This window comes from Ptiloglossa arizonensis, chromosome 7 (genome assembly GCF_051014685.1).
Source record: "Ptiloglossa arizonensis isolate GNS036 chromosome 7, iyPtiAriz1_principal, whole genome shotgun sequence".
Lineage (NCBI taxonomy): Eukaryota > Metazoa > Arthropoda > Insecta > Hymenoptera > Colletidae > Ptiloglossa > Ptiloglossa arizonensis.
Genome location: NC_135054.1, coordinates 23433823 through 23450872, shown reverse-complemented (window position 1 = coordinate 23450872; position 17050 = coordinate 23433823). Strand labels below are relative to the sequence as shown.

At 37.3% G+C, this 17050-nt stretch overlaps 4 protein-coding genes across 7 annotated transcripts; 2 read left to right on the top strand and 2 right to left on the bottom strand.

Annotated features, from left to right (window-relative positions):
• Nucleotides 1-93: 93 nt before the first annotated feature.
• Nucleotides 94-1330, bottom strand: LOC143149602 (18S rRNA aminocarboxypropyltransferase). 3 transcript variants are annotated; one of them, XM_076317167.1, is made up of 4 exons: nucleotides 1117-1330; nucleotides 890-1053; nucleotides 431-818; nucleotides 94-344 (listed from the first exon to the last, which is right to left on the bottom strand). In XM_076317167.1, the coding sequence occupies exons 1-4, from the start codon at nucleotides 1238-1240 to the stop codon at nucleotides 250-252; spliced, it is 771 nt and encodes a 256-aa protein (XP_076173282.1). In that variant the 5' UTR covers nucleotides 1241-1330; the 3' UTR covers nucleotides 94-249. The 3 variants fall into 3 exon arrangements, with proteins under 3 accessions (XP_076173282.1, XP_076173280.1, XP_076173281.1); XM_076317165.1 differs by having other exon boundaries at nucleotides 94-333; XM_076317166.1 differs by having other exon boundaries at nucleotides 94-324.
• A 480-nt stretch (nucleotides 1331-1810) lies between these two features.
• Olf186-m (Ki-ras-induced actin-interacting protein-IP3R-interacting domain olf186-M) lies at nucleotides 1811-7449 on the top strand. 2 transcript variants are annotated; one of them, XM_076317160.1, is made up of 6 exons: nucleotides 1813-1965; nucleotides 2485-2785; nucleotides 2875-3170; nucleotides 3963-4187; nucleotides 4276-4463; nucleotides 4539-7449. In XM_076317160.1, the coding sequence occupies exons 2-6, from the start codon at nucleotides 2544-2546 to the stop codon at nucleotides 5316-5318; spliced, it is 1731 nt and encodes a 576-aa protein (XP_076173275.1). In that variant the 5' UTR covers nucleotides 1813-1965; nucleotides 2485-2543; the 3' UTR covers nucleotides 5319-7449. The 2 variants fall into 2 exon arrangements, with proteins under 2 accessions (XP_076173273.1, XP_076173275.1); XM_076317158.1 differs by having other exon boundaries at nucleotides 1811-1965; nucleotides 4276-7449.
• Nucleotides 7450-8013: 564 nt separating this feature from the next.
• LOC143149603 (uncharacterized) lies at nucleotides 8014-10355 on the bottom strand. The gene is made up of 5 exons (XM_076317168.1): nucleotides 10113-10355; nucleotides 8822-9079; nucleotides 8596-8736; nucleotides 8392-8516; nucleotides 8014-8320 (listed from the first exon to the last, which is right to left on the bottom strand). Exons 1-5 carry the CDS (start codon nucleotides 10218-10220, stop codon nucleotides 8302-8304), a joined length of 651 nt encoding a protein of 216 aa, XP_076173283.1. The 5' UTR covers nucleotides 10221-10355; the 3' UTR covers nucleotides 8014-8301.
• Nucleotides 10356-10566: 211 nt separating this feature from the next.
• Nucleotides 10567-15875, top strand: LOC143149600 (dipeptidase 1). Its single transcript, XM_076317161.1, has 9 exons — nucleotides 10567-10897; nucleotides 10995-11223; nucleotides 11756-11876; nucleotides 13025-13196; nucleotides 13353-13790; nucleotides 14032-14290; nucleotides 15145-15229; nucleotides 15381-15456; nucleotides 15559-15875. Exons 2-9 carry the CDS (start codon nucleotides 11140-11142, stop codon nucleotides 15791-15793), a joined length of 1470 nt encoding a protein of 489 aa, XP_076173276.1. The 5' UTR covers nucleotides 10567-10897; nucleotides 10995-11139; the 3' UTR covers nucleotides 15794-15875.
• Nucleotides 15876-17050: the final 1175 nt, after the last annotated feature.

Genomic DNA, 17050 nt, shown 5'->3' with positions numbered 1-17050 from the left:
CTGCAATCCGCCATCTTGAAAATTATGAGAAGCACATGCGCGATAAGGCAACCGCGAATAAACGCGGTTTATATAAAAAGATCGACGCTTCGATATTATTTGATGTACAATATTTCTTATTTATTTACGACATAAGCAAATAAGTTATATAAACATGTAACGTAACCTAACGAATCAATTTCAGATTAGGTACAAAATAAAAAAATATGTACACTCTTTATATTATATTTACATCGCTTAATTGCTTTTCTATTTGAGAAACGGTATTCGCAAGCACCGGTTCTTCTCTCTCGTCTTCGGTTTCCGAATCGGTTGGTGGAAAATCTGGAACAGCTTAAGTACAACTAAAAATAATAACGTAACCGATGATTGTCATCTATTTTAATGTATTCAGAGTGTCCACTATGCGAAGTAATGATCGTAAAATTACCGTGTCTATCTATCTTTTCTTGTCTGGCATCGGCGAGGAACTTCTCCTGTGTGGCTATAATTTCTTCTGCGCTCGTACAAAGTGAATATTTTTTTAACAATTCATCGTTCAATTCTAGAAAAGAATGACCCCAAGAAAATTTCCCGAGATAAAATTTTGCTTCGTCGGGAAAACCTGTTATAATTAAAGTAGCTGCTATAGCTTCCACGCAACTCAATTGACACGGTTTGCCATAATTTATTGGATTTGCAGCAACTAAAAATGGTAGGAGACGAGGATTAGGTGTCCTCATTCTACCGAACGGAGTATCATCCAAACGTGCCCAACTACAATCGACAACTGCACAACCGTAGTCTCGAATGATATCACGATCTGTTGGATTCACGCACTGCAATAAATTATTTCAGCTTCGAGTTCCTATGATAACACTATTTCGTGCATTACATGTATAAGATGTACCTTTTGACCGACCGGAGTGAGAACCAAGCCTGGAAATCGAGCACCTAACCTCAGTAATTTTACTAAGCCATGCCTAACAAGTTTTTTACCGGAACATTTTTTGGGATCACAGTGTTCGAGATCCCACATAGCGACTGGAAAAGAGAGAGACCATTCTCCTTCCTCTGAAAATTTAATAATGATATTTGTTTCTTTCGAATGTGCGCAACCAAGCGCTTCTTCCTAACCTGATTCCTCGTCTTCTTTATCAGACTTATCCCTTTCTTGACGATATTTTTCTTCTTTTCCGACGACATGTCGAGGCCGTCGACTTAATACTTTCTTTTTATTTTTCTTTCCACGAGATGACATTTATGGAACCTCAAAATGTTTCTTAATATAGTTTTTTTCGCGTAAGTGTACGCGCATATAAAGCAGTGCCTCTCTAATTCGAAGGCTACATGTCAATACAATTAGTTTAAACTCTGTCGATAACTGTTGCATATACTGGTATATAAATTTACATAACTACATACCATATACACGATATATTTACATACATAGAATTGTCTACGATTAAAATGGATATATTTGCGTTGTAAGAATACTATTTTACAACATATAAATACTTTTTTTGTTTCGTAAAAGTAATTGTAACGATAGTTTTAATTGTTTTAACATATTCTTAAATTGGAAACATAATATTTGTATACCTGTATCAACAAGATTGCATTTGTCGACATGTAAATATATATGCCTACCGAAAACAGTAAATGTTACTATTTGCAAATGATGAATATAAAATGTCATGTAGGCCTATAAATGTTGAATCAAATTTTTATCAAATAGAATGTATGAGGACTAAAATTATAGTGTTAATGAAAAATGTTTATTTTATATTTTGTAATAGTGCCACTGCATCAAACGGCCCTGAAGTATATACACTCATAGTGTGGGTAACAAGTGGCTGTTCTGTTCTCAATCGCTTCGCGGAACACAAATCGCTCAGAGAACGATGCTGCTGTAACATGCGTTTAAAAGCACTTTGACTCGAACAGGAATGTATTGTTTGGTCTAATACATCTCTTAAATTGAAGGTAGGTGTAAATTTATTACGCTTTACGCGTTAATTTTCTCATCTTATAAGTACGCACCGTTAAAATTATAATTTCGCAATCGTACATAAAAACAATAACTGGTTAATGCGTATTTATATAAATGGATGTCTTTAGTTTTTATTCATTTTAATGATGTTATATCATTTGCGCTGCTCGAAGGATATGGATCCAGGTATTTCGCTATGGAAAATAGATCATGTAGAATTTTAAAATATTTTCGTATATATGTACCATGATATTTAAGTATTTGAATTAACATTAATAACTAATGATTTTTGGAAAATTTTTTGATAAACTTTTAAGAATTGAATTCGCAATTTACGCAATCATATGGAATATTCGCAATGCGCGTATAATACAGATATTTTTGTAAATCTATAGTAGCTTGCATAAATTTTACGAATGTATTAAAATAAATTCATTGTATATTAAAATTATTTAATTATTGAAATATTAATTTCATGAACTTTTTATCAATCGTTGTTTATATTTTATTAGATAATATAGGTAAAGAAACAATTGTAAAAGTAACAGATTGGTTACGTGGAATTTGGGAGATGAGGCGTCGAACTGGCCCAGTTCAACAATGGGTCGATTCGATACCATCGCCCATAAAAACTAACTTATCGGTACCTGATGAACACAACGAAGTACTAACTAAAAAACTTGTTACTCCATTGACGTCAACAGAGCCTAAAGACATTCTACATCCAATGGGAACCAAATTACCAACTATGACTGTTTCAGCACCTATTAATGTTCCTACTACATCGACAATTAATACATCTGGCCTACCTAGGTATTATGTAAAAATAAAATATATACAGAAAGATCCCAGCGAATACCTGTCTTATGTTTTGTAATAATTATACTGCTGTTTGTTTGTAGTTCATTACCCCACAAGTTGGTACGTGATCCAAGTCTGCAGTCCGACAGTAGTCACTGTAGTAGCGTGGAAAGCTTGTTAGAATTAAGAAAGGCAGATCCAGAAGCAATCTTACTTGGTCTTGGATTTGGTGGTTGTTCTAACAGTCCAAAAGAAAATTGTTCTCTTTCGCGTATACCAAAAAGATTTTTGCAGCCTTCGAAATTGAAAGGCATAGCTATTAATGAATTTATGAAACATCAACAAGAAACAAGTGAATCTATTGATTCCGTATCGTTAGGATATAGAGGCTTAACAGGTAAGTTTCACGTAAAAAATTTACTAATACTTAAGACGAATTTGTAATGAGATATTGAATAATGAAGAAACAGAAATTTAAAAGTCATTACATTTAACGGCAAACAAGTGGAACAAAATTTGTAGATAATTTGTTTTAAATCAGCAGTAACTTTATGTTACGTAAATGATAATTTTATAGGAAGCGATGGCACATTATCCGTGTCTAAACTTTTTCCACATCGCAGACATTCTGGACCAATTAAGTTTGTAAGTCTTACGACAGTTAGGACTCTTTAAATAAAATTTGTTTTTGTTGCAAAATATTTTTATTTGAAGAATTTAACTCCAAAATTAGTGATATATTATTTCAATTTCAAAGTAAGGTATTTATTTTGATTATTTGCCTGACTCATCTAAATATTTGTGCTCTTCAAATTTTTATTTTCGTTTTTTATTATATATATGAAAGAAATTTAATACGCATGAAACGTTTGCTATATTATTACAGAGTCTGTTGTGTAGAAGTGAATTTTTAATTATTTTTTCAGTATGCACTAAATGCTTGTAATTATGTTTGTTAATAAAATCTAAATATAGTATAAATAATAAATTTGGTTACATTCTCAGTATATATGCTTGTAACCATGATATAACTGTACACATTTGCATATTACATATTGTTTATAAATTATTATTACTTGTTTATTAGTTGTTTTAATTTTATCATGGTTATTAGTGCTATCAGTATTATGTAATAACATAATATGAACTCATTATAGTTGATGAAATAATGCTTCATTTTATTTGGAAGGCTCACCATACGTAGCACCATCAGAAATTGTACAAAAAATTATGCAACGTTTACGAGAACACGAGAGTCATGAATATGATCCATATGCAATGTATAATTCTTACGAACAGTACAGTCCATTGCAATACAATGGCACACTTTCTGTTCTATCTCCTGATAATAGACAATTTTTAGAACGTCCGCGTTCAAAAAGTCCTGACATGCGTAATAAACGTATGATTATTGGTAAGAATTGATAACATCATATGTTCATATTTTAAAAACTATTTTCTAACTACATGTAGTAAGTCTTTATTTGACCTACATGTTTCAGGGCAAAAGTCTTTTGCGTTTGGAAATAATGGTGATTTAATTGAAATTAATCCTTCTGATGTAAAAGGATCATCTGAAGGTAATGTAAGCAACGATTTAAATATCAAGGAAAATTCTAAGATATATAGAAATTTAGAAGACACTGATACCAACTATGATAAAATATCTAACAATATATCTATTCAGGAAGTAAATGAAATACTACCAAAGAAATTATCATTCGATCACAGTACAGAACTTTGTGATACTAATATTAATTTACAGATACAAACATGTAAAGAACAATTAAATAAAGAAAATACAAACTTAGATAAAAATATTAATTTTGAAGAAGATATTTCTTTCAATCAAACTACACAAAATTTATCCGATATTCGACGAGCTAGCGATGGATCTTGTGATGTGAAATTTGGAGAGAATCTATCAATAGTGTGGGGACGACGACATAGCGATAGTTTTGTTCAAACTATTGGTAATGGTAACGGTGAATCTATCTTATCCCAGAGGAGAAAAACTTTGAAACGACAGACTAGAGTAACTGACACGGATGCAATAAGTTATTGTAACTCAAAGGCGTCTATATCTGACACAATACAATCTAAAGAAGTTAACTTGCACAAAAAAGTAGAAATCGGCGAACATAGTACAAATATTCAAGTTAATTCTCTTCAAAAGATCGCTGAAAACACGGCATTAAGAACTGAAGATGAAAGTTGTGGTGCGAAATGTTTAAATACATTTTCCGAAGGAACAAATGATTATATTCAATGTTTAGACAATAGTTTAGTTAAGGAAAAACGGCAACAGGATAACGATAAATGTTACGTTGAGAAGAATCAATCTTTGGAACAAACATTTGTGGACGAAGAAGAAAGTACAACTTGTTGTTGTTCTGGTACTACCAAATATTGGGAAAAAATGGATAAAATTATTCAAGAAAATAAAAACTTGGAAAACATGGTAGCAAAAAATACAAGAGAGATGGCAGAAATTCGAGAAATGCTAAGTAATGTACTGTCCGTACGATTGGAACCTGGATTTTAATACAGAGGAACAAATATTATATAAAAAGGATAATTCACGAATAAGTGAATGACAGAAATGATCGATTTATGACATTATAAAACATTTCATTCTGTACAACATGGTATTAGACATGTGAAATTGTTCGAACTTATTCAATTATCTATTTCAAAAACTGAATGTTTATTTCGCATATATCAATAGATAGTGCTCTATAATCTATTTATAAGCACTATACACATAGTAAAACTGGCACACGGAATTATCTCAGGAAGTAATAAGTACCATAAAAACTAACAATGCCAATGTTTTATATGTGAAAAAACATCTTTATTCATAACAGCTACATTTTTTTATGTTTTTAGTTATAAATAAAGATGTAAATATTTTGTTACGATTTCAAATTTTATTTCGTAGTAAATATGAATGAAATACCAATGTTCAATATGTGGTTATACTTACAAATACCATGCGCGCGCTTGTATCTGTATGTATATATATATATATATATTTTTTGTTTTAATTTCCACGTGTAATTACAGTGTTTCGTTATGTTTGAATATTATTGCTATTGTGTTATTACACTTATTAATTTTAGTAGATATTTTTTATTTGCTTTATGTTGAAGGTTTCATCTAAATGTTATGTTAACGTCTGAATAGTTTTATTGTTGTTCAATCGTACAAATATGCAATAGATCGTAGACACGATTGAAACAATGTTTGTTACTTTGCTTCTTATACTTGATATACTGTTAAAAACAATGCAAGTTACAGTTATATTACATTTCTATAGTCAACGAAAGAAATTCGGAGAATCTAGTCCCGTAATTTCGCGCAACAATAATGTGTTAATAATATTATTGTTTATTATATTGTTTCATTTATAATTGAAACAATTATTGAATATAACTGAAACATTCCAAGTTAGTGGAAAAAATTATAATTACTGAACATTGGTACCTACATGCAATATAACTAACTTTTCATACTATTGTTCGCCGAGGCATTTGTAAAATCTTCGATATTTCGATTACGACGTGAAACAGTCGAAGCAGCATTTACAGCTTCTTTCGTGTTTAAGAACATTTTTTGTAAATACTTAGCGAATGATTATATTTATAGCGAGAACATCAATGCTATGAAGTTGTGTTTGGGATCTGTGTGAACATTAAGTCTATTTCTAATGATACACGTTAGACAAGTAATAAACTGCTAACATCGACTTACAAGGATACAAGTATCATTATGCCTACGAACAGCATGAAATGAAAACGCATATTTTTATATAGTATATTTTGTTTTACTTAATATTATTTGGCTTTCATATTCTTCAAATTGAACAAAAACGACTTCAAGTGGTTGACAATCTAATGTTAAAAAAAAGACGAAGGCTAAGTATATTCGGAAATGTAAAGAAAAAAAAAAAAAAAGAAACAACGATAAAAGACAGTTGTATAGGTAACGATCGCTACACATTTTCAACCCTGTCTTGCCAAGAAGCAAAAGAAAACTTCGAAACATTCTTATTCGTAATGTTTTATATTTTTTCCTCATTTTGATGTTTGTACTATTTTGTATTTTTGTGCTTTTAAAAACACATGTTCTGAAAGAGTGTAGTTGTTTTTAAAACTTGTTTGCATAATCAATATAAAAAGAAAACTATTAACTGTAATCTACAGTTTATACACAGTTGTAACTTTACAAGCTCATTAATCGTTTTTAGTATTCAAATATGTATATACTCTTGTTATTAAAACTAATCCAATTGTTTTTAGTATGAACTGAATACAATTTTATTTGAGCTTTTTGCTAACATTAACTATATTCCAGCACACACATTTTGTAATTAAATTAAATACGACTATAAGAGTTGTATTTAGGTACTATTAATTAAAAACGGTTCAAGTACAAATTAAAATATTTTTAAAAATTATCTGAAATTTTTGGAAGAAAACTTACAGAATTATTTTTCATAATTTTTTTTTAAAATATATGATTTAATTAACTTATAATGAAAATTATATTCCTTATATGCCTACATTCCAATAAGTTTGATGTACATAGATTATACAAACAGGGTAGGAGCTTTGTAGAAGATACGATGAAATGTACAAATACAGGAATACTGAATAAATATTTAACACAATTAATTTTTACTCTTTCTTCTTTCATGTATGCGAACCATCATTTTTATCTATAAAACTAGGTCCAACATGACATACCACTAAACATGATCGATGACAGTACAATTTAATTTCTTATTCACACATTGTTGCTATTAACATAAATCATTATATATGGTATTCATGGCCACAAAAATAGTCCGAAATTTAAGTAAAAAAAAAAAATTAAAAACAATACGATTTTTCAAGGAGTTCACAGGATGACAGGAACACAAGACAAATGGTAACCGACACTGCGTTTTTTCTCCCTATATCTAACATTTTGCATTTCTGTGACTGAATGTAATGCAGAATTTAATCGCTGAATGTTTTCATTATAGGATATAATTATTCCAAGTACTATGACAGTTAAGTAAATTTTGAGATCAAGACTGCCTCTAAATTTTCGTATCAATTGTTATCCGAGGAAAAATAAGCAATATGATAATCTTTGAAGATAATAGACAGTTAAATTAAAAAGTCCAGAGTCTTGTCAAAATTATAAAATATAGAATGTCAGTGGATATTGTACACCTCTAAAAAACCGAAAAATGACGCAGACTGGTAGGTAGCTTTATTGTTAATTGAAACACGCATATGCATTTGACAGAACTCAATTACACGTAAAGCTACCCCTTTGCAACTTTGAACTGAGATCCATGGTCCACTCAATCTTATTTTTAAACACGAATCTTCTAGAATATCATTTTGTAAATTGCATCCATTTGTTTGCGTAATATGCCTGTGTAGTGTTATTGTGTACATGTGGATGTAGATGTATTCTTTCTTAGCATACCTTAAAATGTATATAAACAAATAAGATCAACCGCGATCTTATATTTAGTCTTCTTTGTCTTCCCTAAAAAATAACGAATAGTTGTTACGACTTTGATAAAGATATTATAGCAGAAAATGGAAAGAGAAACATACTTCACAACTTCTTGTTGTTGTTGATCAAGATGAAGTTCAACAATTGTCTCTGTTCTACTTTGCACTTTAAAAGTGACTTGTGCAGCCAAATATTTATCTTTGTTATTTACCGACCATCCAGAATACTGAAAAAGGAAAGAAAATTCATTGGAAACGCATAGATATATAAAAATTAACTCGTACAGGAGATATATTAAAGCTTACCGTTGACGTGCTTTTGTATAGTGTTTTGCCATCTTCTTTGAAAGGTAAAAATTTCTGAAGTAATGCTTTCCCATCTATCCTCCACAATGTCGGGTCCGTACTTGTACCAATGTCGGCTTTTGCAACAACAAATGCTCCGGACTAATGTAAATAATATAATATTGTTATCGAAGCAGGTAATTGTAAAAAAATAAATAAACGAAACAGGATTGAAAGTCCAACTTACAGTAAAATCTTTTGGTGTTTCTCCGGATGATTCGTTAAAGCTATTATCGTCTGAATCTTCTTCGTCTTCGTCGTCTTTCTCATCTTCTTCTTTCTTTGACCGTCTTTTCCTTTTGGGTTTTTTTCCTGTGTCAGAATCAGACTCTTCGTCTTCTTCGTCGTCTTCTTCTTCATCCTCTTCTTCTTCTTCGTCCTCCTCTTCTTCCGAATGTTGTCGCTTTTTAGCAGCTTCCCTCTGTGGCCTCTTTTTAGCACCACTCTAAAGAACATTTACATTATAGTAACTAATAATTATTGTTTCAGTACGTATAGGAGGATTCTTATAATATTTGAGAATCGAGGTCATATATTTTTTTTTACGAATTATACATTTACTAACACCTACAATTTGTTTTCGGGTTTATCATGAAAATAATTTGTAACAAGGATAATATTTCGTCGCGAGAAAATATACCTAACTCCGTTTATACGTGGTTCGAATTTAATCGGCAACTGATAAAATGTATATATATATATATGTTTAATGTACTTGGGAAAATTATGACAATAACGATTCAGGTAAGCGACATTTAAATAAGTATTTGCCTAAAAATATATTAAAAACTGGAAAGTGTATACGTGTTTAAAAAAAACATAGATGGTTAGCTTACAATTGCACTGTTTTGAAGAATTCATTAGCTGGCGCCACCGACTGACCGGCCGGCAACGATGACTCGCGACGGCCGTAATGCTATCACCAAGAATAACTGTTTTTCTTGTAAAAATATTATGATCCTAGAACGGACTTTCTATTCGCGTTATTAACTATCAAATGTGTGTTTCTCGCAATAAAACACAATTTTCATAAAATAATTCTACCTGCGGTAACACTTTCAAAGACATATGATATATCAGATAGCGTGCTTGTCACGGCTTCAACGGCGCTGCTACACAAGCAATTCGTGTTTTCTCGTTATCTACTCAAGGAGATTGATTAGAAACGATTTATATCTAACAATAACGAAACGGGTAAGATTAACAGAAACGGGAACGTCTTAAACGATAATGTTGATCCGTTATGCGAAAATGTTCAAATTTCCAAATCCAAGTTCGATGCGAACGAACAAATCGAGCTATAATTCCGATTGACAGATCTTTAATCACGAATAATGGCGTATAAACGTTTTGTGTACCGTGGAATCTGGATAGGAATCAAAATTGGAAAGTGGAAAGTTACGGTCAGAAAGAAAATACGGAGAAAAATCTTTGAGACAACAGTGAAGGAGGCAAAAGTGTTGGTAGCGTGGGCTTACTTCGACCCCGGCCTCAGGAGTCCACTCTTCTTCTGAGGCTCCTTCCATTTCTTCCGGATCGTCTGCGGAGTATTCGTCCTCGTCGGACACGTCCTTGGTCTTCTTCATGTTGCTTTTTCGCGAAATGTTTGCAAACTTTCCCGAGGGACTCACCGAATAAGAAAAAAACTCTCGAGACCGCGTACAAATCGACCAACTACGTGCGCGACTACCGCAAACAATATGGCGGTATATGGCGGTGGGAATCAACTTTCGCGCATATCCTCCTGCGCAGCTTGGAAGCGACGCGTGCCTCGCGACTTCCTGTGTTCTCGGATGACCGGGAGATACACGCTTTTTCAAATAACGAATAAAACTGCTCGCTTGATCTCTGCATCGTCGCGCATCGCGTTGAAACGACGCGGTCAGTACGAATACACGCCCAATGCCGAATGCAACGAATTTTTAACGAGAGTGTTTTTACTCGAATCTTTTCCAGCATCGTTCCCTGCATTACCGGAGTAGTCGAGAAACACGAGGAAAGAATATGTACGAACGATTACAGTTATTTCGTAAAGAGTTTTATTCTACCGTCCCTGTCGATTATTATTTCTCGCGCGACGCTTTCGTTAACCGAATCAAATTCTTTCGGTACGTATAATCGCTTTTCATTGGGGATACCAATATAACCAGAGACATACGAACAAAGCGAATTAATAACGACAATAAAAATTTCCTTTTACGACGCGTTAGCGTGCGATGTCACGCAACTACGTATCACAAATGAATTGTCCTACACCTCGAAGGTGCGTATGTTTCCACGAATGCGTACCTCGGTTAGAAAAACGCGGTCTCGTGTGACCAATATTTTGCAAATTTTACCGATTAGACGAAATTTTTTAGATTCGAAACGTTTCCCCGATATTGGGTCGATACGAGAGTCGGCGCATGCGTTAACGTACCGTGGAACGAGACGCTCCCTTCAGTATTTACGGTCCTAAGGAACTCTCCGCAGAGGCAACAGAGCGATCGTAGAAAGTAGGGAAACATGTTTGAACTTTACGGAGTGAATAAAGATGGCATGGCTTATCGGTCTCCACCTCCAAGAAGAAAAGAAGTCGACATACTCGAGGTAATACACCGATGTTGGATAATTCGTTCGGTTACGTTAATTATTGCCTCGTTTTTTATTATTCCACGACTACATCATCGGTGATCTCCATCTGCCGGAGTAAAGTCTGTTAAGAAGGTGTACCCGAAATATCGTTTGGTCGAATTTCGAATTTTATCGTTCCATTGAAAAAGGATACGTATCTTACAACATACGTTGATCGTTGAAGAAGATTCTCAGTGTGCAAATTACTGCATATTTCTTATTTTATAACACGAATAATAATCCGAACGTTTGATTCTCCATTTTACATATTCAAATTGAACGGTACTGTTGCAAAAGCGACAAATAGATTCGTATATACATACCGTGCGCGGAGATGGTTACGTTAAAGCGACAAGTTGCTCTTCGGTGTAAAAACCGAATATATTTCCGGAATAGAGTCACGGGTAAGGTCCAGAGATTAAAAAAAACGAAATCTTGAAAGATTAAACGAGTAACGTTCACCGAAAGTACGGATCCTCCACCGAAACGGAAAACGATATCTTTGCAGACTTGCTTGCAGTTATCGTCGCCAGAACTTATGAGAAAATTGCCTAACGGCGATGCTATACACCACACGAAGGATCCGGGTGTCTCTACATCCTCGAACAAAGATCCACCGAGGGAAAACGGTACGTCCCTAACGAATTAAAAAGATCCACCTCGCGATGTATGAAAATTTTCTACACTACGCGTACAGCACGTGGAACAAATATGGCTTATTTGTTTACTTGCACTTCGTGTGGACGTGTTAACGGATACTCTTATTGGGAACGAGCCGTAATTAAAAAAATGGAAATTCAATCGGATTTGTACTGTTCACATCCTACGCTCAATGATATCGTCGTCTTCTTTTTAATTTCAACAAGATCGCAATATTTGTTCACGCGTTACGTACATACACTGGTAAAGCTTTCGACTTGACGCTATTATATGGTGTATAATAATTCCTGGACCAAAATCCATCCTGGACCAAAATTCCAGGAGGTTCTATAGCTCGGAGTATCGTTAATCTTTTACAAATATCTTGGAAACTAAAACCGAGTTAACGATTATAAAACAAAATTATGTAAAACGTTCGATGACCTTGATACCGTATTTCAAGGTAAATCGTTTACTTCTTCGAACGCATTTTTCTCGAATAGAAAGTCCCCGATGTAATTTTCTTCTTGTATATTTTCATCGTGTTTCGAGTCGTAGAATCGTGAATTTTCTGCCTCACTTTGGTCGGTAGATCTCGAGCGATGATTTCCACGAATGAAAATTTCACGGTAGACGGACGGAACGGGAGAAATTTTTCGATAAAACTGTTCTCTTTCGCGGCTGGACGCTTCCGGTCGTTGATCGGCACGGTGATCGGCACGATGATCGACCAGTTGGCGGCAAATTTCTCGTTCTTCTCCCTTTTCTCTAATTTCTCACATCGGCGAGCCTGCTCCGCGCAGCGTGACTTTTGCCCGCGCGAAACCTACGTACGAGCAAACGACAGAAGCGTCCCGCGAACAAGATTCGATACGATTTCCATTCGATTCACGGATCGACGATCGGGACGAGCGGAACGCGCGCGCCCGATTTCAACGATCGGGGTAATCGTTGTCTCGTCGACGGTTAAGCCGTGATCGATTTCGTTGATCGACGAACGCGAGATCGTTCGACCGTTACTGGACCGAGATGAATCGTAAACTGTTTGAACGGACTCGTAGAACGAACTACCTACCTCGACTACACACCGAAAGATCCGAGAACGCGAGATTTAATTGTCCTGTTCTGTACGATGCAGGACGAAGTATGCTGAGAAAATGGATAGTGATGGCGGGATTCTTTTTCCTCGGATGTGCCTTGGTCGCCGGTGTAGGATTACCATTAGCTTTAGAACTACGGAGCTCGCACCTGTTGGAAGCCAGGCTTCAAGTTGTGCGCCGAATGCTCTCCGAGATTCCTCTCATCGATGGGTAAACCGATCAGTATTTATGTAAATTAGATCGTCTTGGAACGATCGTACGCTCAACGAGCGATCGTCGAGTCGTTCGATTGAACGTGATCGTCGAGTCGTTCGATTGAACGCGATCATCGAGTCGTTCGATTGAACGCGATCGTCGATCTTTCAGGCACAACGATTTCGCATGGAACCTCCGTCAGCATCGTGGCAACACAAAGTTGCAAGACTTCCCGTTCGACGAGGATCTGTCGCGCAACGCCGATTGGGGACCACGATGGCAAACCGATTTGGAACGATTGCGACAGGGTATAGTCGGCGGTCAATTCTGGAGCGTTTACGTTCCGTGCGAGGCGCAGTTCCTCGACGCGGTTCAGCTCACTCTCGAGCAGATCGACGTGGTGCGTAGACTCGCCTCGAGGTACCCGAAGAAGATAAGACTGGTGACGAGCAGCAAGGAGCTCGAGAAAGCGCACAAGGACGGTGTGATCGGGAGCCTGGTAGGGATCGAGGGTGGCCATAGCATCGGTACATCCATGGCGGTGCTCAGAAGCTTTCATCGACTTGGTGCGAGATACATGACCTTGACGCACAAGTGCAACACACCTTGGTAAGCGTAGACGTTGCATTTCGCACAGTGGCCAATAACGGATGGAACGAAACGATCGGAGGAACGTTTTGTATTCGCACGAAGTCCTTGGGGGGAAAGATACACTCGTGGTTTTAAATTTACGTAACGAGGAGAGCATCCGTTGCGTCTATCGTTGAAATATACAATGTATATTCGTGAAATTAGCCACTGTGCACGGTTGTGTGTAGGATCGATTTTAGAAAGAATTTTCTGTTCACAGGGCGGATTCTTGTTCGGTGGAGGATCCGAACTCGGACGCCTCGCTCGATTTCCACAGCGACGGGTTGTCCGTGTTCGGCAAAGCGGTCGTTAAGGAGCTCAATCGATTGGGAATGCTCGTAGATTTGTCTCACGTTTCGATCAGGACCATGGGAGACGCGTTGGTAGCGACCAAAGCACCGGTGATATTTTCCCATAGCGCGGCAAGGGCACTCTGCAATTCGTCCAGCAACGTTCCGGACGACGTGCTCCGTAACTTGGTCAGAAACGAAAGGCAAACGAGTGAATCGTTCGATCGATTTTTTCTCGGTTCTCGACTCGCCAGTGACCTCGGTTCCGAGGTGAAAAATCGGGCTAGAATTTGGTCGCGAAAGTGGTCGAATTCGAACGAGATGAACGGTGTAAAGTTTTGTATATTTTCCGTTGTATCTTTCGTAAAGTTTTATCGACGAATCGAGGAGATTTTCCTGATGAAATCGAGTCCGCGAACGACCTAGTTCAACGGGGCGGGTATTCGCGAAAACTCCATCAATCGATCTGTTGTAAAGTTCAGATTGTAATGTGTAGTTCATTATAATACGCAGAGATCTAGCGTATCCAGTAGTATAGTTTTTGTACATACGAGAATACAAAGTCCGCACAAACAAGTATACCAGTGATATGTCTTGACGTAAACGACGACAGTGTCGCGTTGTCTTCGTAACTCTCGACTTGGAACTGAATAGAAAAAAGTCAAAAGAAATATAGCCAAATCGTTGACGACCCTTCCGCGCCAATATGGAGACAGTCCTTGAAACTGACATCGACTATTCCCTATCGACATCTGGCACTCTTAGGATCATTGTTGCATTCGTTCCAACACAATCGATAACACCGTCACGAAGATACAATGATAAATATACGAAATATTAAGTTTCATCAAAGGAGGGAATCGTTGTTTTTTCTCTCGATCCGTGTGAAAATAAACGGTAGCCGATCGACACGATTCGTATCGCGAATCCGCGGACAAAATCCCGCCTTGAAACCGAGGTGCACACGTAAGCGATCGAAACGCTTCTTTTCGCGGGGAGAACGAAACGGTCGATTTTCATCAATTTCTTTTTTTTTCTTTCAGTCGGTGAACGGTGGTCTGGTTATGGTCAGCTTCGACAGCGCGCATTTGAACTGCGGTGACAGAGCTTCCATGTACGACGTCATAGGTACGCCAGCGCGCGCGTAAATTGCGCTACACGCGCGGAAAACTTTCACGCTGCGCAAACGATTTTCTTTTTTTTTCTTTTTTCTTCTTTTTTCTTCTTCCCTCCTTTTTTTCTTTCGCGCGACTCACCGTACGCGCGCTTGTGTTCGCAGCCCACATCAATCATATACGGCGAATAGCTGGCGTTAATCATGTGGGTTTTGGAGCTGGTTACGACGGTATATTAAGGTTGGTGGAACGGCTTTAACGTTCGTAATTTATTCCGAGCGAACATTAACATCTTCGCGCGGTTACCGCGTACACACCGATTAAATCTTCGCCTATCTTTAGTCCGCCGGTCGAACTTCCGGATGTTTCCGGTTATCCTCTGTTGCTGGCCGAATTGACGAGGGATCGAAGATGGTCGGCCTCCGATATCAAGAAATTGGTCGGTGGTAATCTGTTGCGAATCTTCAAGGAAGTGGAGAATTACGCGGCGACGATGTCGCATCAGTACCCGGCGGAGGAATTGATACCTCAGGAGTTGATCGAGGATACCGATTATTGTAGATACCACGACACGTAAACACGACGTACTTCCTGTACAGTTTCATCTTTGTACCTAGATTACTCTGTTTTACATTTTTAATAAAGTAGTCACGGATTCACCGTACCGCTCTTTTTCCTGTCCCCACCGCTACTTCTTTCGAGCCAGCGCGAAGGTCGAACGAAGAAAAATAATTGCAACTGCGAGCCACGTTCCGCGGCTTTCTAGGCGCGCGGAGAATTTTTCTTTGAGAACGACCGAGTGAATTTTCACGGAGTTTCCCGGTGATGTTTCGCGCCCTTGCGATCGAGGGACCGGGCGCACCGGTCGCGTATTAACAACGAATACGGATCCACCACGTTGCTCGAGACCGTTTACATTGTCACAAACGGTGCTGTCTACGCGGAATGTGTGTCGAAGCAATTATTTAATTTCATATCGGTCGAATTGCGGTTAACGAGCGCGTACAAATACACGAGTCGGTTGCCCTGTTCGCGGCTCAAGCGAGTTAAGATTAAGTATTCCCATTGATTTCCTTTACGTCGGATTTACACGACCAGTTTCGCGAGTTTCTCCCCCGGGGCATTTTCACGTCATTTTTATTATTCCTTCGTCGAATCCTTGGCGATCGATCGTCTCGCGCGGTACGAACGTTCGCGCGTATTAGCGACGATCGATTGTCGCGAACAAATTGCGCCAGAGGTACGATCGCGACTCGCGACGACTTCGAAATCAAACTGCATCTTCCCCTTTCGTCTTTCTATCGTCGATGCATCGCGTGAACTCTGTTCCGGACTCGTTTTCGAGGGAACGAACGTTTTTATTTTATATCCGCGAGGATCACACGGCGATCTCGATCTTTCCTATTCGACGATTACTCGTCGTTTCGAACCGAGTCGACCACGTATTTTAAATCGGACGAAAGGTCGCTCGTCTATCGTTTTCAAATTTGTTACTCCATTTTTCCTCGTCCGTACAGTAACTGGTGTTTATGGGGATACTCTCTGCCTTTTACTCGGAGCGTTGATACATTGGTAGGTGTCTTCCTTGGAAAAGAATCGGCCGAATTTCCGCATCGATGGATCGTTCCGATCGATCGTAATACGTATTATAAATACATGCCCTTCCGACCTACTCCACATTTGAACACGCGACTATCGACTCTGCCCGATTACAGTCCGAGTCTCTATCGAAGCACACGTTTAGGAACCCCGATCGTAAACCAACGCGTATTTCTTTTAAAGATATTAATAAAATCGAGGAGCATCGGGTCTTTAAAGATTACACGAACGTTTC